Source organism: Bos mutus, chromosome 10 (genome assembly GCF_027580195.1).
Source record: "Bos mutus isolate GX-2022 chromosome 10, NWIPB_WYAK_1.1, whole genome shotgun sequence".
In the NCBI taxonomy this organism is placed as follows: domain Eukaryota; kingdom Metazoa; phylum Chordata; class Mammalia; order Artiodactyla; family Bovidae; genus Bos; species Bos mutus.
The window spans coordinates 54,618,600-54,642,616 of NC_091626.1; the positions used below are offsets into that span (position 1 = coordinate 54,618,600).

General features: G+C 36.7%; 1 protein-coding gene across 7 annotated transcripts in view; it reads left to right on the forward strand.

Moving 5' to 3' along the window:
- The window catches only part of TEX9 (testis expressed 9), a 232,959-nt gene that overhangs the window by 135,864 nt on the left and 73,078 nt on the right, over positions 1-24,017 (forward strand). For 3 of the 7 annotated variants that reach the window (XM_070377955.1, XM_005905623.2, XM_070377956.1), the window contains exons 3-4: positions 4,907-4,970; positions 6,514-6,593. The exons of the other annotated variants lie outside the window; for them this stretch is intronic. In XM_070377955.1, coding sequence (XP_070234056.1) covers positions 4,907-4,970; positions 6,514-6,593 — 144 coding nt within the window. The remainder of the gene's footprint in view (positions 1-4,906; positions 4,971-6,513; positions 6,594-24,017) is intronic. 7 annotated transcript variants of the gene reach the window in all.

Genomic DNA, 24,017 nt, shown 5'->3' on the forward strand with positions numbered 1-24,017 from the left:
TATGAGATCATATTATAGCTTTGCTTTACATTTCTCTGATGATTAACAATGTTGTGCTTTACATGTGCCCATTGGCCATCTGTATTCTTCTTTGGGAAAATGCCTTTTCATGTTTTCTTCCCATTTTTTAACCAGATTATTTGTTTTGTGTTTTTTTTAGTATTGAGTAGTATTAGCTATTTATATATTTTGAATATTAAACCCTTGTTAGTCATATCATTTGCAAACATTTTCTTCCATTCAGTAGATGTTCATTTTGTCAGTGGTTTCCTTTCCTTTTTTTTTTTTCTCCCCTTTCAAGTTTAATTAGGTCCTGTGCATGTATGTATGTATTTTATTTTCTTAGGAGACAGATCCAAAAAATATTATTGTGATTTATGTCAAAGAATATTCTACCTATGTTTTCTTCTCAGGTTTTATGGTTTGTGGTCTTACATTTAGGTCTTTAATCCATTTTGAGTTTATTTTTGTGTATGCTGTGAAAAAAGTTCTTATTTTATTTTAAATGTAGCAGCCCATCTTCCCAGCATGACCTACTGAAAGACTGTCTTTTCTTCACTGTATATTTTTTTCTGCTTTGTCACAGTTACCCACATAAGTGTAGGTTTGTTTCTGGGCTCACCCTTCTGCTCCGTTGATCTATGTGTCTGCTTTTGTTCCAGTACCATACTGTTTCACCTGCCCTAGCTTTGTAGTAGAATGATCTATGGATCAAACCAAGAAGAATAATAAACAATTCTACCAAACATTTAGAAAAGAGTTAATGCTTATCCTAAAACAATTCCAAAAAGTTGCAGAGTGAGGAACACTTCTGAACTCATTGAATGAGGCCAGCATCACCTTGATACTAAAGCTATACAAAGATATTACAAAAAAGAAAATTATAGGCTAATATCATTGATGAACATCAATGTAAAAATCCTCAATAAAATATTAGCAAACTGAATCCAGTAATATATTGAAAGGATCATACACTGTGATCAAGTGAGTGTTATCCTGGGATGCAAAGGTGGTTCAATATCTGGGAATCTTATCAATGTGATACACACATTAACAAAAGGAGAATAAAAATCATATGCTTATCTGAATAGATCATATGATCAAATGCAAAAGAAAAATTTGACAAAACTCAACATCCATTTATGATAAAAACTCTCCTGTCCTCAATGTTTGTGTGTGTGTGTGTGTGTTAGTCGCTCAGTCGTGTCTCTTTGCAACCCCATGGACTGTAGCCCACCAGGCTCCTTTGTCCATGGGATTCTCCAGGCAAGAATACTGGAGTGGGTTTCCATTTCCTTCTCCACAATGTTTGTGTAGAGGGAATATATTTCAACATAATGAAGTCCATATATAAGCTCATGGGCTTCCCAGTTTAGCTCAAATGGTAAAGAAACTGTCTGCAATACAGGAGACCCAGGTTCAATCCCTAGCTTGGGAAGATCCCCTGAAAAAAGGTGTGGCAACCCTCCCCACCATTCTTTCTTGGAGACTTCCATGGACGAGGAGCCTGGCAGGCTACAGTCCATGGAGTCACAGAGAATCAGACACGACTGAGTGACTAACACACACGTATAAGCTCATAGCTAACATAATACTTGGTGGTGAAAAGCTAAAAGCATTTTATCTAAGATCGGAAACAAGCATTTTCGTCTAAGATCAGGATGCTCACTCTTGGCACTTTAATTCAGCATAGTATTGAAAGTCCTAGCCATGGTAATCAGAGAAGGAACAAAAGAAAAGGAATCTAACTGGAAGGGAAGTAAAGTGTCACTGTTTGCTGACAGGATACTATACATAGAAAATCCTAATGATGCCACCAGAAAGCTAGTACAGCTCATCAGTGAATTCAGTAGAGTTGCAAAATTAATACTCATTTCCCTGGTGGCTCAGTTGGTAAAAGAATCCGCTTGCAATGCAAGAGACTGCCTGCAATACAGGAGACCCAGGTTTGATCCCTCGGTCAAGAGGATTCCCTGGAGAAGGAAATGGCAACCCACAGTAGTATCCTTGCCTGGGAAATCCCATGGATAGAGGAACCTGGTGGGCACGGCTCATGTGGTCACCAGAGTCAGACATGACTTAGCAACTAAACCACCAACCACCACTGTACACTAAAAGCAATCTATTAGAAACAGAAATTAAGGAAAGAATCCCATTTATGATTGCATCAAAATAATAAAATACTTAGGAATAAATCTAAGGGGGTAAAAGATCTGTACTGAGAAAACTATAAGACACTGATGAAAGAAATTCAAGACAACACGAAGAGGGTGAAAGATACATTGTATTCATAAATTAGTAGAATTAATATTGTTAAAATGACCATAGTACTGAAACCAGTCTATGGATTCATTGCAGTCCTATCAAAATACCAATGGGATTTTTTTTTTTTTTAAACAAAACTAGAACAAATAACTTTAAAATTTGTATAGGTACACAAAAGACCCCTAATAGCTAGGACAATCCAGAGAAAGAACAGAGCTGGATGTGTCATACTTCCTTAGATTATACTCAGCATATCTCTTTAAATTTTGGCATTTCCTCCCTTTCTGGGATTTTCTTCTGCAGTGTCTATTAGGTTGCTATAATCTATCTTTGTCTTATTGTCTATCTTGAATAGATGTTAAACTCTGTCTTGCATTTTTATCTTTTTGTTTCTCTGTACCTTTTTGTTGGTAATTTTCTCATATCTGTCTTCTAATTCATCCATTCCCTCTTCATTCTATTGTTCAATTTATCCATTGCATTTGAGTTTTATTTACATTGACTATATTTTCATTATGTAATTTCTGTTGGGTTGTTTTCCAAATTCAGTGTTTTTTTGAATATATGTTTACAGTGCTTGGTTCTTGCCTAATGGTTTCTATTCTTTTTTTTTCTTTCTTATTGAAAAATGTTACTTAAAATTCTTTCTTAGGTTGTTTTATTATCTCCAGGTCTTTTGGTGCAGATTCTGTTTGTATCTGTTGATTGTCCATCCTGGAAACTTATTTCTTAATGCAATTTATTATCTTTGTGAAGGCATCTTTAGTATTAGAGTTTGCTTTCTGAGAGAGTTGCATTTGTTCTAGATGACTAAATATTCCTAAGGGTGGTTTTGCATTTCAGTTTATTAGCTTATCAGTTTTCACTGGTTCTAAGCCAACTTTCTATATTAAAGTTTTGGCCTAGTGTCCCTATACCATCTGGGTAAGACGAACTTGGAATACACTTCTGTGTGCTCTAATTACTCATAGGAGAATCTTTTCCACACATGGCTTTGGTTTCATTTCCGTTCACCTAAGGTTGTGGGTGGTGTTTTTGTAGTCTGTGGTTCACAGGTGTAGCCCTTTATGACTCCCTCAAGTGCATTGGTTTCTAGCTGTTAAGCTGTTTTGGCTTCTGTTCCTGTTTACTGCTCTAACTTTGAGTTACTGCTGTATTTTTAGTGCCAGGGTGTTTTCTTTGCCTGAGTTTAAGTTTAGCAACATTTCCTTTATTACAGTTTATCCAGGATTTCTATGGGTTTTGGAGCAGAAGAGTAGTCTTTTGAGTTACCTCAGTCTACTATGTTGACCAGAAACTTATCATGGTTCTTGTTAGGGAAATGTGGAAAATAAGGTAAAGGCATCTTGAATACAACTTTAAGACTGCATTAGATATTATTTCTTTTGATTAACTCATCCTAGGGTATAAAAATACTTCTTGAAACATCAGACTGTTTTAAGAAGGGATATGATACTGCTTTTTTCTTTCTGGGGGTTGTCACTGGTGTGCATTACCTCTGAATTACATATCTAAAAAACACAAGATATCTCATTTTAAAAATTGTTTTGCATATTTTCTTCATAAAACTTCAGAAGAGCCTACATCATCTAGAAATGTGACCTATGAATAGAACTGAGAAGTTATATACTTTTGAAGATGTTTATTATAGTGTTAACCTTTAAAACAGAGAAGGGAACTTGAACTAACAAGAGGAACAGTTTAGTACACTATGTTAAATTCAACTCTTCAGCATATTTTGTAGCCATTTAAGGCTCTGATGCTGGGAGGGATTGGGGGCAGAAGGGGACGACAGAGGATGAGATGGCTGGATGGCATCACTGACTCGATGGACGTGAGTCTCAGTGAACTCCGGGAGTTGGTGATGGACAGGGAGGCCTGGCGTGCTGCGATTCATGGGGTCGCAAAGAGTCGGACACGACTGAGCGACTGATCTGATCTGATCTGAAGGCATTAATTTTAAAACTTACATACAGGTAAATATATTCCATCTATGTTGTTATGGGGGAACAGTACAATATTGTGTATGTGCTTACAGATGATAATTAGAAGGGAATACTAAAAATCATCTGATAATGGTGGTAGGATTATGGGCAATTTTTCCTTTCAAAACAGTTTCCTTCAATGGCATTGGTACTCTTACAGTCTTAATGGGACCAAATAGTATTCCTGTTCTTTGCTAGATTGCAAATAGATGGAAGAAAGAGAAATGGCAGGTGTAGATCAAAGGAATTGCCTGTATTTCTGATGAAGCTTATACTGAAGTATATAACGAGTGAGCCCCCTCAGAATCCCAAGAACATGAAGAGTGAAACTGAGGTGATCTCACCCAGTTTATTCTTTCCAAATAAATCATTCTACTTAAAGTAAGGGCAATATTAGTTGCACTTGTAATGAAATATTTGTACTAGTATATGGAGAGGCTAATATTTACACCACTTGAATTTCCACCACGAAGAAGAAGGAATCATAGGGATTTGGAAATAATCTAATAGTTATGTTAATTCTTAAGTAAAAATGTCATGTGTATGTTTTGGTATTTGTTAACTTAACTGAAGTGTAGTTATTGAAATTCAGTTTCTTTAGCTTTGTGTTACAGTCTTCAGCATATCACAGCTATTAAATTATTTTCTGCTTTTAGACGTTTAAATGCAGAATTAGAGGCAAAAACAGCTGATCTGGTTCGACAAGCTGAGGAAGTAATAGTAAGTAAATGTACAATTATTAGTATTTCCACGTCAGTGTTAATTTTTTAGCTTTTTAATTTGATGTATAACATACATACAAAAAAGTGCCCAAAACATAAATTTTCAGTTCAGTGAATTATTATAAATTGAAAATCAATATGTGCATAGGTATGTGTATATATGCATATATATGTTTTTTGAGAAGCACACATTTTCTAAAAGCTACTGAAAAAGTGTTTTCCATTTTGATATTCCAATCATCTAATTAATAGCTACATTAATATTTAATAATATTTCCTAGTATTTTAAGATTAATGTTTTGTGAGTAGCTATATTGAATTAGTACTAGTAGTTCAGTAAGGATATGGTTTCTGGACAGAAGTTGAATAAAGGATAACGATTATCACTAATGCTCAGATGGTAATCTGTTTCTTAAACTCTGCAGTTAGATGTAACTCAAATTCTTAGGGCTAGTCCATAATCAGATTTATAGTCAGGAAAATGTGGTGAGGCTATATTACTAGATAATATAAGGATATTTGCCCCATTCTGACTACCAAATTGGTTATTCCTTCTTTAAATGCCCCTCTGTAAGCATCAGCATTCCCATTATTAATGATAGGATATAGTAGTATTCCTTAGAGGAATAAATATCCTAATTGATAGGCTATAATAGTACTCCTTAGAGCTGCTTTCAAACTTGTTTCATTTTTTGTTTTAATTAGTTATAATTCTCTTTCATTTAAACCCCATCCCCATCTCACTTTAGAGTTGATGGGGTCACTGAAGAATAGGTAATATTTTAATGCCTTAGACAGAACTATCATTATTTGTTAGTATAGGAACATAACATTTCAGGTAACAGATGGAGATAATGGTTAAAGATTTGTTAGTTGCATTTGTAATTAAATATTTTATTTAAAAATAAATACTTTATTACATCTTTTGTTTGTGTCTGTTCTGAAGAGCTGGAAAATAGTTTGAACAAAGAAACCCCACATTATAGTAGAATGAGGGATTCATTATGTATTCTGATCAAATCCATTAGTCCTCTGATGGATATAACTCTTGCCATATTGAATTTTTGTTTTCTTACTTTCATACTGATACATCATCTTCAAAAGCTTTCACTCTTATTGCTTCATTTTTAGTACTTTAAGTTCTGTGTGGTCATCGTAACATTGAAGTTTGTCTGATTTGAGACAAATTTTTCTATCCATTAAATGGATTTATGTTTTCATTTCTTGTGAACCTTACTTCTTTTGCATGTTACACAAGATGGAAGCCCTAATATAGTTGGGAAGAAGTCAGCTAAGATCATTTAGAGGCATTAACATTCTTAGAATTTTCCCTTAGAGTGACTTTCCTAACCAAGAATGAATGAAAGGTGAAACTACATTGTTACAGACCTTATTTTGATACCATAGCTTTTAGAATTCTGTGCTTTGATTTTATAGAAATTGTGAACAATTTTGAAATGATTAATGATCAGAAAGGCACTTGAATATATCCTAGTTTTGTGAGGTTTTTTTTCTTCATGACTTACCTTTGTTTTATTTAGAGAGATCAGCAAGAAGTCCGATCTAAGTCTGTTTCAGCACAAATTAAATCATATGAGGACAAAGATGATTACAGCTTTAGGTAAGAGACTTATATTCTCAAACACCTTAAAAGTGTCTTTTTACTGGGTAAATGCTTTAAGATTTTTTAAATTGAGGTATAATTGACATACAGTGTTATATTGGTTTTAGGTATACAGCATGATTCAGTATTTGTATGTATTGTGAAATGATCACCACAATGAGTCTACTTAATATCTATTACCATATATAATTACAGAATCTTTTTTCCTTGTGATAACCTTTTTTTAAAAAAATATATATTTTATTGAAGTATAATTGATTTACAATGTTTCAAGTACACAGCAAGACGATTCAGTTATACAAATACACATATTGTTTTTGAAATTATTGTCCATCACAGGTTATCACAGGATATTGACTGTAGTTCTCTATGCTATACAGTAAACCTTTGTTGCTTGTTGCATATCTGTTTTTTAATTAGAAATCTGGCATTCTATTCAACTGAGTTAAACAAGTGGAATCAAAATGTCATAGTATTTTTAGTTAGGCAAAAATTCATAAGTTTTCCAAAATATATATATTATACATATTTTTATATATATATACACAAAAGCTTTTTACTACACTTGATAGCATGAAAAAACATCAAAAAAAAAAAAAGAAGAGATGGAGAGATTGGAAAACATAAACTAAATGAAATGGGAGCACTGAATATGAAATAGAAAAAGTGAAACAAACTAGATAAAAGTAAAAGATAATCAGATAGTCCAGTTGTTTTTAAACATGACTACTCATAGAAACATATCTGGAGCTCTGGAGAAAAAAAGCAATACCTGAGCATTTTTTTTTTTCCCCAAAAAGTGTCAAGATAATTCTGAAATGCATCTGGATTTTATAGTGATTACAGGTTTTTCTGTTAGATCCTAGTTTTGGTGATACAGAGTTCTATTATTTGTCTGTTGACCAATCATGATACAATGGTAGTAAATGAGTAATAGTTACATAATCACAGTGGTAAAATATGTTTATCAATTTTCACAATCAATGGCCAGACAAAAAATAAAAGATAATTATAATTCCAAGCCATAATGGAAATATGATTAACTTAACAGTATAAAATAATTACATACAACTTGGGTGTTTGAGTGTTTGTTAAGCAGACTGATGTGGTAAGTGGAAGTGCATACATGCACATGTTTTCATCCACCGAGCCAGTCTGTGTCTTTTGGTTGGTGCATTTAATCCACTTACATTTAAGGTAATGATTGATATGTATGATCCTGTTACTGTTTTCTTAATTGTTTTGGGTTTATTTTCTGTAGGTGTTTTCCTTCTCTTGTGTTTCCTGCCTAGAGAAGTTCCGTTAGCATCTATTGTAAAGCTGGTTTGATGGTGCTGAATTCTTTTCACTTGTGCTTGTCTGGAAAGCTTTTGATTTCTCCTTCAAATCTGAAGAAGGGTCTTGCTGGGCAGAGTAGTCTTTGTTGTAGGTTCTTCCCTTTCATCACTTGAAACATACCATCCCTTCCCTTCTGGCTTGCAGAGTTTCTATTGAGAAATCAGCTGATAGCCTGAAGGGAGTTTCCTTGTCATTTGTTGTTTTTCTGTTGTTGCTTTTAATATTTTATCTTTGTCTTTAATTTTTGTCAGTTTGATTACTATGTGTCTCAGTGTGTTCCTCCTTGGGTTTGTCCTGCCTGGGACTCACTGTGCTTCCTGGACTTGGTTGACTATTTCCTTTCCCTTATTAAGGCAAGTTTTGAGCTACTGTCTCTTCAATTATTTTCCCATGTCCTTTCGCTCTCTCTTCTCCTTCTGGGACCCAACATTCTCCTGTAATGCGAATGTTGTTGCATTTAATGTTGTCCCAGAGGTCTCTTAGGCTGTCTTCATTTCTTATTCTTTTTTCTATATTCTGTTCTGTGACAGTGATTTCCACCATTCTGTCCTCCAGGTCATTTATCTGTTCTTCTGCCTCAATTACTCTACTATGGATTCCTTCTAGTGTATTATTCATCTCTGTTTGTTCTTTAGTTCTTCTAGATCTTTGGTAAACATTTCTTGGATCTTCTCAATCTTTGCCTCCATCCTTTTCCTTAGATCCTGGATCATCTTCACTATTATTCTGAGTTCTTTTTCTGGAAGTTGCCTATCTCTACTTCATTTAATTTTGGGGGAGGGGGGTTTATCTTGTCCCTTCATCTGGGAGGTAACTTTCCACTTTTTTGTCATGATTACTGCTGCTGCTAAGTTGCTTCAGTCGTGTCCAGCTCTGTACAACCCCATAGACAGCAGCCCACCAGGCTCTGCCATCCCTGGGATTCTCCAGGCAAGAACACTGGAGTGGGTTGCCATTGCCTTCTCCATTGTGTGAAAGTGAAAAGTGAAAGTGAAGTCGCTCAGTTGTGTCTGACTTGTAGCGACCCTATGGACTGCAGCCCACCAGGCTCCTCCATCCATGGGGTTTTCTAAGCAAGAGTACTGGAGTGGCTTGCCATTGCCTTCTCCGTTTGTCATGATTAACTTTCTGTAATATGGTTTTTGTTTTGCTGCTGTAAGACAATGCTTCCTCTTGCTTCTGTCTGCCCTCTGATGGATGAGTCTAAGAGACTTGTGTAAGCTTCTTGATGGGAGGGACTGGCGATGGGAAAAACTGGGTCTTGCTGTGGTGGGCTGGGCCTTGCTCAGGTAAAGCTTTAGTACAGTTATCTACTGGTGGGTGGGGTTGCATCCCTCCCTGGTAGTTGTTTGGCCTGACCCAGCCCTGGGGTCTATGGGCTCTATGGTTGGGTTAATGGTGAACTCCAAGAGGGTTTATGCCAAGGGGCATCTTCCAGCACCCCCTTCCTGTGATGAGCCACTGCCAACCCACACCCCCATAGGAGGCCTTCCAACACTACTAGCAGGTGGTTTGGGTTCAGTCTCCTGTGGGGTCACTGCTCCTCTCCTCTGGGTCTTTGTGCATGTAAAATTTTATTTGTGCCCTCCAAGACTGGAATCTCTGTTTCTCCCAGTCCTCCTGAAGTCACATAATCAAAACCCACTGGCCCTCACAGCAGATTTTCTGGGGATTCCCAGTCCCTTTGTCAGATCCCCAGGCTGGGAAGCCTAATGTGGGGTTCAGAACCTTGACATCAGTGTGAGAACTTCTTTGGTATTATTGTTCTCAAGTCTATGGGTCACCTACCCAGCGGGTATAGGATTTGGTTTTATTGTGATTGCACCCCTCCTTCTATCTCACTGTGGCTTCTTCTTTGTCTTTGGACATAGGGTATCTTTTTTTTGGTGGGTTCCAGCATGCAGTCCATGGGGTCGCTAAGAGTTGGGCACGACTGAGCAACTTCACTTTCACTTTCCACTTTCATGCATTGGAGAAGGAAATAGCAACCCACTCCAGTATTCTTGCCTGGAGAATCCCAGGGACAGAGGAGCCTAGTGGGCTGCCATCTGTGGGGTCACACAGAGTCGGACATGACTGAAGTGACTTAGCAGCAGCAGCAGCAGCAGCAGCATGCTCCTGTCGGTGATTGCTGAACAGCTAGCTACAATTTCAGCTAGCTGAACAGCTAGCTACCTCCTCTTGCAGGAGGAGACGAATGCATGTCCCTCTGCACAGCTATCCTGAACCATTCTTCTGTGATGAGAACCTTTAAGATCTACCTTTTATTTTTAGCAGCATTCAAGTATGCAGTACAGTATTATTAAGTGTAGTCTCCATGCCGAACATTACGTCCTGTGACTTATTTATTTTATAATTGGTAGTTTGTGCCCTTTGACTCCTTTCACCCATTTCACCTACTCCCAACCAGCCAGCCTCTAGCAACCACCTTTTGTTTGCTTGCTTTTAGATTCTACATATGAGATCAGTTTGTAGTTGTTTTTCTCTGACTTATTTCACTTAGTGTACTGCCTTTGAGTCCATTCATGTCACAGATTGCAAGATTTCATTCTCTTTTATGGCCAAATAATATTTTATATATATATATATATATATTATAGTTTAGTATATGCATATATATAATATTAGAGAACATGCACATTTTCTTTGCTTGTTCATCCCTTGATGGACATTTAGGTTGTTTCCATGTTTAGGCTATTGTAAATACTGTTGCAGTGAACATGGAGGTGTATATATGTAAAAAGAAAAAAATATATATATATAGTGTTTTTATTTTCTTTGCATAAATACCTAGAAGTGAGATTTCTGGGTCATATGATAGTTCTATGTTTAATTTTTGAGAAACTTTTATACTGTTTTCCAAAGTGAGTGTACCAAATTATGTTTCTGACAACAGTGTACAAGGTTTCCCTTTTCTCCACAGCCTTGCCAGCATTTGTTATCTTATCTTCTTGATAATAGCTGTTCTTACAGATATAATATCTCATTGAAGTTTTGATTTATATTTCCCTGTTGGTTAGTGATATTGAGTATCTTTGCATGCATCTGTGGCAGTCTATATGTCTTCTTTAGAAACTGTCTATTCACATCTTTTGCCCATTTTTAAATCAGTTTGTTGGATTATTTTGAGTTTAATGAGATTTTAAAAATGTATTTTTTGATAGTAACCATTTGCCAGATATATGATTTGAAAATATTTTCTCCTATTTAGTAAATTACCTTTCATTTTGTTGATTTTTTTTTTAAATTTTGCTGTGCAAAAGCTTTTCAGTTTGATGAAGTCCCATGGGTGTATTTTTGTTTTTGTTACCTTTGCATTTGGTGTCAAATCCAAAAAAAAATCACTAAGACAAGTCTCGAGGAGCTAACCACCTATGTTTTTCTTCTAGGAGTTTTGTGGTTTTAGGTTTTCCATTCAAATGTTTAATCCATTTGAGTTTATTTTTTGTGTATGGTACAAGATAGTGGTCTCTTTTCATTTTTTTATATGTGACTGTCCATTTTTCCTGACACTGTTTATTGAAGAAACTACTGTTTTCCCATTGTATACCCTTGGCTCCTTTGTCATAAATTGATTGAACAAGTTCATTTCTGGGCTCTGTAGTCTGTTCCATTGACCTATGTGTCTGTTTTTATGCAAATACCATACTGTTCGATTACTGTAGCTTTGTATAATAGCTTGAAATCTGGGATAACACCATTTTTACTGGATAGTGTATGTGGATCTGTTTATAATATCTTTTTGTATGTAAGTATTGGAAATCTATAATTTGAAGAATAATGTAAGTTATAAAAATACTAATAATTGGGGGCTTATACCAGTCAGACACAATGTAAACCTTTTACCTACTTTATTTCATTTAGTTCTCAAAGTGTTATTTTGAAATCAGTGTTACTGTCCTCCTCTTAAAAATGAGGAAACTGCAAAACAAATAAAATAAATGAGAAAACTGCAGCTTAAAGAAGTTTAAGCTTATCTAGGACCCACAGATGGATGGATTTCACTGAGATCCAGACTACAGTTGATAAGACTTCTAAACCTGTCTTCATGAACTGTACTTTTTTCTTTAAAATTGCATGTGAAATTAGGTAAAAGTAAATAAATTAATAGATATAAAATATATTAGATCTCCCCCCCCCCAAAGATTTCATATGATATGTCTAAAGAAATTAGGGAACAAAAAAAATATTTATGAATAAACTGGGTGTCAGCCATGGAACATTGGAAAAAAGGGCCCTCTTTCCCTCTCTACTACTTTGAGTATGGTAAGCCACTGAAATTTTGGGGTTAATATCATAGCCTACCTTAACTAGTAAAGCAGTTGTTACTGAGTCAGGTGCTGTACAACAAATATTCTAAAAGTGTGGTTTTCACTTAGTGGTTAGGCGGTACCAGCAAAGACACTTGATTTTGGAGGCTGTAAAGATAAGAGTGCTGTTAAATAGTGGCAGTGAATTAAGTAAAACTTGTCACTTTTTATAAATTGCAAGGTTGAATGAATGTCTGATGAACCAGTGTTCTTAAGGAAGAGGTTAGAAAACAGAGTATTATAGTATATGCTCTTGTTATTAGCTATATTGACACTGTATTATGAGAAAGATAAGTTTAGGAAAGAATTGGCTGTTTTGTAAGTAGAAGTGAAAGGGAATATGGAAATTCTAGGAATTACAGGCCTTGTAATGTTCAAAAAGTCACCTGCTTCTAATTTTGATGAGGTCTGGTCTTTTATTTTTCTTTTGCTCGTTGTGCTTTAGGAGTTATATCAAAGAATCTATTGCTAAATCCAAGGTCATTAAGATCTACTATCTTTTCTTCTAAGAAAATTGTATCATTCTGGCTCTTACATTTAGATCTCTGATCCATTTTGGGTTAATGTTTTTATATGGTTAGTGTTTTTTACATGGTGTGAGATAAGAGTCAGCTTTGATTCTATTTCCTCTGTTGAATGGTCTTGGCATCTTTGTCAAAATCACCTGACTGGAGACATACAAAATGGTTTTATTTTTGGACTCTCAGTTCTGTTCCATTGATCTGTGTATCAGTTCTTATGCCAGCACTACACTGTCTTGATTACTCTTAACTTTGGAGAGTTAACTTCTTTTTTTTTTTTAATTTTATTTTTAAACTTTACAATATTGTATTGGTTTTGCCAAATATCGAAATGAATCTGCCACAGGTATACATGTGTTCCCCATCCTGAACCCTCCTCCCTCCTCCTTCCCCATACCATCCCTCTGGGTCATCCCAGTGCACCAGCCCCAAGGATCCAGTATCGTGCATCGAACCTGGACTGGCGACTCATTCCATATATGATATTATACGTATTTCAATGCCATTCTCCCAAATCATCACACCCTCTCCCTCTCCCACAGAGTCCAAAAGACTGTTCTATACATCAGTGTCTCTTTTGCTGTGTCGTATACAGGGGTATTGTTACCATCTTTCTAAATTCCATATATATGCATTAGTATACTGTATTGGTGTTTTTCTTTCTGGCTTACTTCACTCTATATAATAGGCTCCAGTTTCATCCACCTCATTAGAACTGATTCAAATGTATTCTTTTTAATGGCTGATTAATACTCCATTGTGTATATGTACCACAGCTTTCTTATCCATTCATCTGCTGATGGACATCTAGGTTGCTTCCATGTCCTGGCTATTATAAACAGTGCTGCGATGAGCATTGGGGTACATGTGTCTGTTTCAATTCTGGTTTCCTCAGTATGTATGCCCAGCAGTGGGATTGCTGGGTCATAAGGCAGTTCTATTTCCAGTTTTTTAAGGAATCTCCACACTGTTCTCCATAGTGGCTGTACTAGTTTGCATTCCCACCAACAGTGTAAGAGGGTTCCCTTTTCTCCACACCCTCTCCAGCATTTATTGCTTGTAGACTTTTGGATCACAGCCATTCTGACTGGTGTGAAATGGTACCTCATAGTGGTTTTGATTTGCATTTCTCTGATAATGAGTGATGTTGAGCATCTTTTCATGTGTTTGTTAGCCATCTGTATGTCTTCTTTGGAGAAATGTCTATTTAGTTCTTTGGCCCATTTTTTGATTGGGTCATTTATTTTTCTGGAATTGAGCTGTAGGAGTTGCTTGTATATTTTTGAGATTAGTTGTTTGTCAGTTGCTTCATTTGCTATTATTTTCTCCCATTCTGAAGGGTGTTTTTTCACCTTGCTTATAGTTTCCTTTGTTGTGCAGAAGCTTTTAAGTTTAATTAGGTCCCATTTGTTTATTTTTGCTTTTATTTCCAGTATTCTGGGAGGTGGGTCTTAGAGGATCCTGCTGTGATGTATGTCAAGAGAGTGTTTTGCCTATGTTCTCCTCAGGAGTTTTATAGTTTCTGGTCTTACGTTTAGATCTTTAATCCATTTTGAGTTTATTTTTGTGTATGGTGTTAGAAAGTGCTCTAGTTTCATTCTTTTACAAGTGGTTGACCAGTTTTCCCAGCACCACTTGTTAAAGAGATTGTCTTTACTCCATTGTATATTCTTGCCTCCTTTGTCAAAGATAAGGTGTCCATATGTGTGTGGCTTTATCTCTGGGCTTTCTATTTTGTTCCATTGATCTATATTTCTGTCTTTGTGCCAGTACCATAGTGTCTTGATGACTGTGGCTTTGTAGTAGAGCCTGACGTCAGGCAGGTTGATTCCTCCAGTTCCATTCTTCTTTCTCAAGATAGCTTTGGCTATTCAAGGTTTTTTGTATTTCCATACAAATTGTGAAATTATTTGTTCTAGCTCTGTGAAGAATACCATTGGTAGCTTGATAGGGATTGCATTGAATCTATAAATTGCTTTGGGTAGTATACTCATTTTCACTATACTGATTCTTCCAATCCATGAACATGGTATATTTCTCCATCTATTAGTGTCCTCTTTGATTTCTTTCACCAGTGTTTTATAGTTTTCTATATATAGGTCTTTAGTTTCTTTAGGTAGATATATTCCTAAGTATTTTATTCTTTCCGTTGCAGTGGTGAATGGAATTGTTTCCTTAATTTCTCTTTCTGTTCTCTCATTATTAGTGTATAGGAATGCAAGGGATTTCTGTGTGTTGATTTTATATCCTGCAACTTTACTATAATCATTGATTAGTTCTAGTAATTTTCTGGTGGAGTCTTTAGGGTTTTCTGTGTAGAGGATCATGTCATCTGCAAACAGTGAGAGTTTTACTTCTTCTTTTCCAATTTGGATTCCTTTTATTTCTTTTTCTGCTCTGATTGCTGTGGCCAAAACTTCCAAAACTATGTTGAATAGTAATGGTGAAAGTGGACACCCTTGTCTTGTTCCTGACTTTAGAGGAAATGCTTTCAGTTTTTCACCATTGAGGATAATGTTTGCTGTGGGTTTGTCATATAGAACTTTTATTATGTTGAGGTATGTTCCTTCTATTCCTGCTTTCTGGAGAGTTTTTATCATAAGTGGATGTTGAATTTTGTCAAAGGCTTTCTCTGCATCTATTGAGATAATCATATAGTTTTTATTTTTCAATTTGTTAATGTGGTGTATTACATTGATTGATTTGCAGATATTGAAGAATCCTTGCATCCCTGGGATAAAGCCCACTTGGTCATGGTGTATGATCTTTTTAATGTGTTGTTGGATTCTGATTGCTAGAATTTTGTTGAGGATTTTTTCATCTATGTTCATCAGTGATATTGGCCTGTAGTTTTCTTTTTTTGTGGGATCTTTGTCAGGTTTTGGTATTAGGGTGATGGTGGCCTCATAGAATGAGTTTGGAAATTTACCTTCCTCTGCAATTTTCTGGAAGAGTTTGAGTAGGATAGGTGTTAGCTCTTCTCTAAATTTTTGGTAGAATTCAGCTGTGAAGCCGTCTGGACCTGGGCTTTTGTTTGCTGGAAGATTTTTGACTACAGTTTCAATTTCCGTGCTTGTGATGGGTCTGTTAAGATTTTCTATTTCTTCCTGGTCGAGTTTTGGAAAGTTGTACTTTTCTAAGAATTTGTCCATTTCTTCCACGTTGTCCATTTTATTGGCATATAATTGTTGATAGTAGTCTCTTATGATCCTTTGTATTTCTGTGTTGTCTGTTGTGATCTCTCCATTTTCATTTCTAATTTTATTGATTTGAGTTTTCTCCCTTTGTTTCTTGATGAGTCTGGCTAATGGTTTGTCCATTTTATTTATCCTTTCAAAGAACCAGCTTTTGGCTTTGTTGATTTTTGCTATGGTCTCTTTTGTTTCTTTTGCATTTATTTCTGCCTAATTTTTTAAGATTTCTTTCCTTCTACTAACCCTGGGGTTCTTCATTTCTTCCTTTTCTAGTTGCTTTAGGTGTAGAGTTAGGTTATTTATTTGACTTTTTTCTTGTTTCTTGAGGTATGCCTGTATTGCTATGAACTTTCCCCTTAGCACTGCATTTACAGTGTCCCACAGGTTTTGGGTTATTGTGTTTTCATTTTCGTTCATTTATATGCAAATTTTGATTTCTTTTTTGATTTCTTCTGTGATTTGTTGGTTATTCAGCAGCGTGTTGTTCAGCCTCCATATGTTGGAATTTTTAATAGTTTTTCTCCTGTAGTTGAGATCTAATCTTACTGCATTGTGGTCAGAAAAGATGCTTGGAATGATTTCTATTTTTTTGAATTTACCAAGGCTAGCTTTATGGCCCAGGATGTGATCTATCCTGGAGAAGGTTCCATGTGCGCTTGAGAAAAAGGTGAAATTCATTGTTTTGGGATGAAATGTCCTATAGATATCAATTAGGTCTAACTGGTCTATTGTATCGTTTAAAGTTTGTGTTTCCTTGTTAATTTTCTGTTTAGTTGATCTATCCATAGGTGTGAGTGGGGTATTAAAGTCTCCCACTATTATTGTGTTATTGTTAATTTCTCCTTTCATACTTGTTAGCATTTGTCTTACATATTTCGATGCTCCCGTGTTGGGTGCATATATATTTATAATTGTTATATCTTCTTCTTGGATTGATCCTTTGATCATTATGTAGTGACTGTCTTTGTTTCTTTTCACAGCCTTTGTTTTAAAGTCCATTTTATCTGATATGAGTATTGCTACTCCTGCTTTCTTTTGGTCCCTATTTGCATGGAAAATCTTTTTCCAGCCCTTCACTTTCAGTCTGTATGTGTCCCCTGTTTTGAGGTGGGTCTCTTGTAGACAGCATATGTAAGGGTCTTGTTTTTGTATCCATTCAGCCAGTCTTTGTCTTTTGGTTGGGGCATTCAACCCATTTACATTTAAGGTAATTATTGATAAGTATGATCCCATTGCCATTTAGTTTATTGTTTTGGGTTTGAATTTATACACCGTTTTTGTGTTTCCTGTCTAGAGAATATCCTTTAGTATTTGTTGGAGAGCTGGTTTGGTGGTGCTGAATTCTCTCAGCTTTTGCTTGTCTGTAAAGCTTTTGATTTCTCCCTCATATTTGAATGAGATCCTTGCTGGGTACAGTAATCTGGGCTGTAGGTTATTTTCTTTCATCACTTTAAGTATGTCTTGCCATTCCCTCCTGGCTTGAAGAGTTTCTATTGAAAGATCAGCTGTTATCCTTATGGGAATATCCTTGTGTGTTATTTGTTGTTTTTCCCTTGCTGCTTTTAATATTTGTTCTTTGTGTTTGATCTTTGTTAATTTGATTAATATGTGTCTTGGGGTGTTTCGCCTTGGTTTTATCCTGTTTGGGACTCTCTGGGTTTCTTGGACTTGAGTGATTATTTCCTTCCCCATTTTAGGGACGTTTTCAACTATTATCTCCTCAAATATTTTCTCATGGTCTTTCTTTTTGTCTTCTTCTTCTGGGACCCCTATGATTCGAATGTTGTAGCGTTTAATATTGTCCTGGAGGTCTCTGAGATTGTCCTCATTTCTTTTAATTAGTTTTTCTTTTTTCCTCTCTGATCCACTTATTTCTACCATTCTATCTTCTAATTCACTAATCCTATCTTCTGCCTCTGTTATTCTACTATTTGTTGCCTCCAGAGTGTTTTTAATGTCATTTATTGCATTATTCATTATATATTGACTCTTTTTTATTTCTTCTTGGTCCTTGTTAAACCTTTCTTGCATCTTCTCAATCCTTGTCTCCAGGCTATTTATCTGTGATTCCATTTTGATTTCAAGATTTTGGATCAATTTCACTATCATTATTTGGAATTCTTTATCAGGTAGATTCCCTATCTCTTCCTCTTTTGTTTGGTTTGGTGGGCATTTATCCTGTTCCTTTATCTGCTCGGTATTCCTCTGTCTCTTCATCTTGTTTAAATTGCTGATTTTGGGGTGTCCTTTCTGTATTCTGGCAGTTTGTGGATTCTCTTTATTGTGGCTTTTCCTCGCTGTGTGTGTGTTTGTACAGGTGGCTTGTCAAGGTTTCTTGGTTAGGGAAGCTTGTGTTGGCATTCTGGTGGGTGGAGCTGGATTTCTTCTCTCTGGAGTGCAATGAAGTATCCAGTAATGAGTTATGAAATGTCTATGGTTTTGGGGTGACTTTGGGCAGCCTGTATCTTGGAGCTCAGGGCTGTGTCCCTGTGTTGCTGGAGAATTTGCTTGGTATGTCTTGCCCTGGAACTTGTTGGCCCTTGTGTGGTGCTTGGTTTCAGTGTATGTATGGAGGCGTTTGATGAGCTCCTGTCAATTAATGATCCTTGGAGTCAGGAGTTCCCTGGAGTCAGGGTTTGGACTTAAGCCTCCTGCTTCCAGTTATCGGTCTTATTTTTACAGTGGTTTCAAAACTTCTCCTTCTATACAGCACCATTGATAAAACATCTACGTTAAAGATGAAAAGTTTCTCCACCATGAGGGTCACCCAGAGAGGTTCACAGCGTTACATGGAGAAGAGAAGAGGGAGGAGGGAGTTAGAGGTGACCCGAATGAGATGAGGTGGAATCAATAGAGGAGAGAGTGGGCTAGCCAGTAATCACTTCCTTATGTGCACTCCACAACTGGACCACTCAGAGATGTTCACGGAGTTATACAGAGAAGAGAAGAAGGAGGAAGAAGACAGAGGTGGCCAGGAGGATAAAAGGGGGAAATGAAAAGGAGAGAGACAGATCCAGCCAATAATCAGTTCCCTAAGTGTTCTCCATCGTCTGGAACACACAGAAATTCAGAGTTGGGTAGAGTAGAGAGGGGTTAGGGAGGAGACTCAGGCGACCCGGTGGAGAAAAAGGAGAGTTCAAAGGGAGAGAGAGCAGTCAAGCCACTAATCTTGCTCCCTAGTGAAAAATGGGTACTGAAGATTGGGTTCTTAAAGGTACAAAATTGATAACAAATACATAAAAGCAAAAATTAAAAATCTAGAGTAGAGTGTGGAATTTCAAAAATACAGTGTTAAAGAAAAGAAGAAGGAAAAGAAAGAGAGAAACAAAAACAAAAACAAAGTCACAAAAATTATAAAGAAAATATAGGTACAAAATTGATAACAAATACCGAAAAGCAAAAGTTAAACATCTAGAGTAGAGTTTGGAATTTCAAAAATACAATGTTAAAAAAAAGAAGAAGAAAAAGAAAGAGAGAAAAACAAACAAACAAAGTCGCAAAAATTATAAAGAAAATATAGGTACAAAATTGATAACAAATACCAAAAGGATAAATTGAAAATCTAGAGTAGAGTTTAGAATTTCAGATATACAATGTTATAGAAAAGAAGAAGAGAAAGAGAAAAAAAATAGTCACAAAAATTATAAAAAAAAATATAGGTACAAAATTGATAACAAATACCAAAAAGCTAAAATTAAAAATCTAGAGTAGAGATTGGAATTTCAAAAATACAGTGTTAAAGAAAAGAAAAAAAAAACAAGGTCACAAAAATTATAAAAAATATATATGAAGTTTGCTTTAAAAGGGTCTTTTTTTTTTTCTTTTTTTTTTTTTGCTAAGTAATAGGTCATAAAAGTGAAAATTAAAGGAATAATAGGGGACTTAAAAATTTTTTAAATTAAAAAAAAAAAAAGAAAGAATGATCGTAAAAATAGTAAAAATATATCTAGGACTTTCTCTGGTTTTGTTGTGAGTATTGTGGGGTCAGTTCATTTTCGGCTAGTTCCTTGGTCCCACTTACATTTCTCAAGATCTGTAGGCCCCTTCCTATGTAGTTGGTACTAACCACAGGGTTTAATCTATTGCCTGTAGCTTCCAAGGTGGTTCCCTCTGTTATAGCTTCTTCTGTTTGCTGGTCTCTTCAGTGTCTGGTTTCTGCCCTGACACAAAGGGGACGGTGGTGGACACTTTTTTTTTTTTTTAGGCTCACTTGTTCAGTCGCGCTGTGGGGAGGGAGGGACGCTGCAAACAAATAACACTGGTGTGTGCTTGCAGTGCCCTCAGACACACTGGGTCTGCCCTGTTCATGGCGCGTGTAGCCTCCCTGCCCACACTGCTCAGGCTCTAGGTTGCTCCACCAGGAACCATCCGAGGCCGGCCCTGGGCTGCCTGCACCTCCCAGGTCCAAGCCGCTCAGGTTCAGGCACTCGGGTAGTCCTCAGAGGCCCAGACTCGGTTGGGCCTGCGTTTTGTGCCCTTCCCAGGTCCGAGCAGCTCAGGTGATGAGGTGTTTGGCGAGCGCGATTGCTGCGACTTATCGCCTCCCTGCCGCTTGGTTATCTAGGTGTACAACCGGCGCACCTTCTCAGACGGATGTTGACCGTCCAGACCCCCAGGAAGTTTTAGTTAGCAAAAAAGCCTGCTTACAGTTTTATAGATAATGTCTCTCTGGGGCTGCGATTGCCCCCTTCCAGCTCTGGCTGCCTGTCAGTGGAGGGGGATGGTCTGCAGCTGGCTATCTCTGTTCAGTCCTTTGTTCCATGCGTGGGCCTGGCGGTGTCTTAGGTTAGGGCTGGCTTTTCGCGTGGTAGATATCCCACAGTCTGGTTTGCTAGCCCAAATTATTTCGCTCAGATAGCCCTTGGGGTATTCAGGCCAGATCCTTACTCTAAGCTATGCAGCCCGTGCCGCGCCTCCCTGCCCAGCCCCCACTTGCTAGTGGCGTGTGCAGGCGTCTGCGCTGCTTCTCTGCTGGGGGAGTTACCATAGGGCTTGCAATCTGCAGGTTTTAACTGTTTGTTTATTTTTCCTCCCTGTTATGTTGCCCTCTGTGCTTCCAAGGCTTGGCACAGATTCGGCAGTGAGAAGGTTTCCTGGTGTTGGAAACTTCTCTCTTTTTAAGACTTCTTTCCCGGGACGGAACTCCGTCCTTCCCTTTTTTTTCTCTTTTTTTGTCTTCTGTATTTTTTCCTACCTCCTTTCGAAGACTTGGATTGCTTTTCTGGGTGCCTGATGTCCTCTGCCGGCATTCAGAAGTTGTTTTGTGGAATTTACTCGATGTTTAAATGCTCTTTTGATGAATTTGTTGGGGAGAAAGTGTTCTCCCTGTCCTACTCCTCTGCCATCTTAGCTCCTCCCAGTTAACTGCTTTTAGACCTAAAAAATTATGAGATAAAATTGAAAAAATGTTTAAGGGATAAAAGTCTATTAAATATTAAAGCTCACCTTTGTGGCAAAGGTCAGACTTAAAATAAAGTGATAAAAAACTTTTATCACAACTATTGATAAAAGTTGCCAGTGGATTAAGGTTTTTGAGGGCAAGGATCATTTTAAATTACACCTAGTGAACCTATCCATTTGGATAAAATGTCTCAGATTAAAGATCTAACTAAAGGTAGTAGTCCCCTTATAGAAACTTGACAACCTCAAAGTAAACTATTTTTCAACTGAGTTTGGGGAAGAGGTGGGAGGAAGGGAGAGAGAGAGGAGTTTAGGGTAAAGAAGCAGTCTTAGAGTTATGAGTGTGGTAATGGCACATGTAACTGACTGGAATCAAATGGGTAAGAAACTTTTGAGAGCGTTATCAGCAAAAGAACATTAAGAATGGTGGACTAAACCTGCTTGTGATTCTTTAAATCTTAGAATAGCTGTGAGATCTCCCAGTCTTCTAAGATGAAGAAGCAGACATTGAGAGTTGCACAGAGAGACTTTAATGTTTAAACACCTTAAAGGCCTTAGAAACAGCAAAGCCGTATTACTTAAGTGGCAGTATATTTGGCTCATATTTGAAATATTGAGACCTTATCCATTTAGTCAAGAATAATTATTGCATACAGTCCAGCAGTTCCTCTCTAGCTATATACCCAAGAAAAATGAAGACATGTGTCCAAGAAAAAACGTGCATGCAAACATTTATAGCCATTTTATTCATAATTGCCCAAACTGGGAACAACTCAAACATCGATCAAAGTGGTGAATGGATAAACAAATTATGGTATATCCATGTAATTGAGTCTTTCTTTGCAATTAAAGGCAATGAACTGCTGATAACAGCAACAACATGGATGCTGAGTAAAAGAAGATAGACTGAAAAATGTATATACTGTATGATTTCATTTATTTGACATTCTGAAAAAGGTAAAAATATAGGGACAGAAATTGAATTAGTGGTTATGTGGGACTTGGGAAAGGAATTAACTACAGCAGAGCACAAGGGAACTTTTTGGGATGATGGAAATGTTCTTTATCTTGGTTGTGGTGATGGTTACATGACATATAATTTTGTAAAATTTATAGAAATGTACACCTAAAGAGGTATATTTTACCATGTATGAATTTTATTTCAGTAAGCCTGAAAAAAAATAATGAACACTATTGGAAGGAAAGTTATGACCAACCTAGATAGCATATTCAAAAGCAGAGACATTACTTTGCCAACAAAGGTCGTCTAGTCAAGGCTATGGTTTTTCCTGTGGTCATGTATGGATGTGAGAGTTGGACTGTGAAGAAGCCTGAGTGCCAAAGAATTGATGCTTTTGAACTGTGGTGTTGGAGAAGACTCTTGAGAGTCGCTTGGACTGCCAGGAGATCCAACCAGTCCATTCTGGAGATCAGCCCTGGGATTTCTTTGGAAGGAATGATACTAAAGCTGAAACTCCAGTACTTTGGCCACCTCATGCGAAGAGTTGATTCATTGGAAAACACCCTGATGCTGGGAGGGATTGGGGGCAGGAGGAGAAGGGGATGACAGAGGATGAGATGGCTGGATGGCATCACTGACTCGATGGACATGAGTCTCAGTGAACACCAGGAGTTGGTGTTGGACAGGGAGGCCTGGCGTGCTGTGATTCATGGGGTCACAAAGAGTCAGACACGACTGAGTGACTGATCTGATCTGATCTGATTAGTGCCAAAAATAAATTAGGTCATAACAAATTTTGAACAATTAATGTATTGGTGGTACACTGGGGTGAATAAACAGACTAGGTTCTGCTCCCAAGGAGTTAATGCCTAATGTATTAAAAGAACATATTTTTAATATGTTTTGAAATTAAAATTTTTTTCCATAAAGATATCTTTATATCATCATTTGATATATACATTGTGTGTGTATATATATAATATATAACATGAAACTACATATCCATATTGTACATAATGCTTTCTGATATTTTATGGAACATAGTGTTTAATAGTTACCAAAATTCCAAAATTCAGTTACCATTAATTACAGTTTTTATCCAGTAAATAAAAAAGATTGAAATAATGTTAACAACTGCTAATCCCTGGTTTCTGTTGAAACAAGTGAGAGACTGATTTTACAAGCATGAAAATAAATCTGTTGTTTTTCTTTCACTAAATTTTCCTTAAGTGCAAAGTGGTGATAACACCTCTGCTTACCTAGATCAGGTGGCCATTTTTTTTTAATGCTAGTATTTGAACAGATGGCTTTTGCCATGTCAAACATGGCACTTGATGGTTGGAAATTAAAGATGGGAGGTAATTCTGTGAAGCGACAATCTGTTTCAGCTTGGAACAGTGATAATTGAATTAAATTATTGTAGTCAGACTATTTATTGTAATAGGTCTTCAACATCCAGGGTTACTTCCCCTGTGTGAATATGGTAGGTAAACCAGACCTCAGTTTCCTGATAGTATAGCATGCCTGTCCTTCAGTCTGCTGGAAGCAGGGTTTACCACACAAGTTATTTTAATCCCATTACACACAAATCTTACAAGAAGTTTACCAAAAATAATCTGAATACTGTGGAAATTATCTTTCATGAAATACACTAACAAAGTAGTAGCACTCTGCTAAACCTGAGGGAGACAGATAAC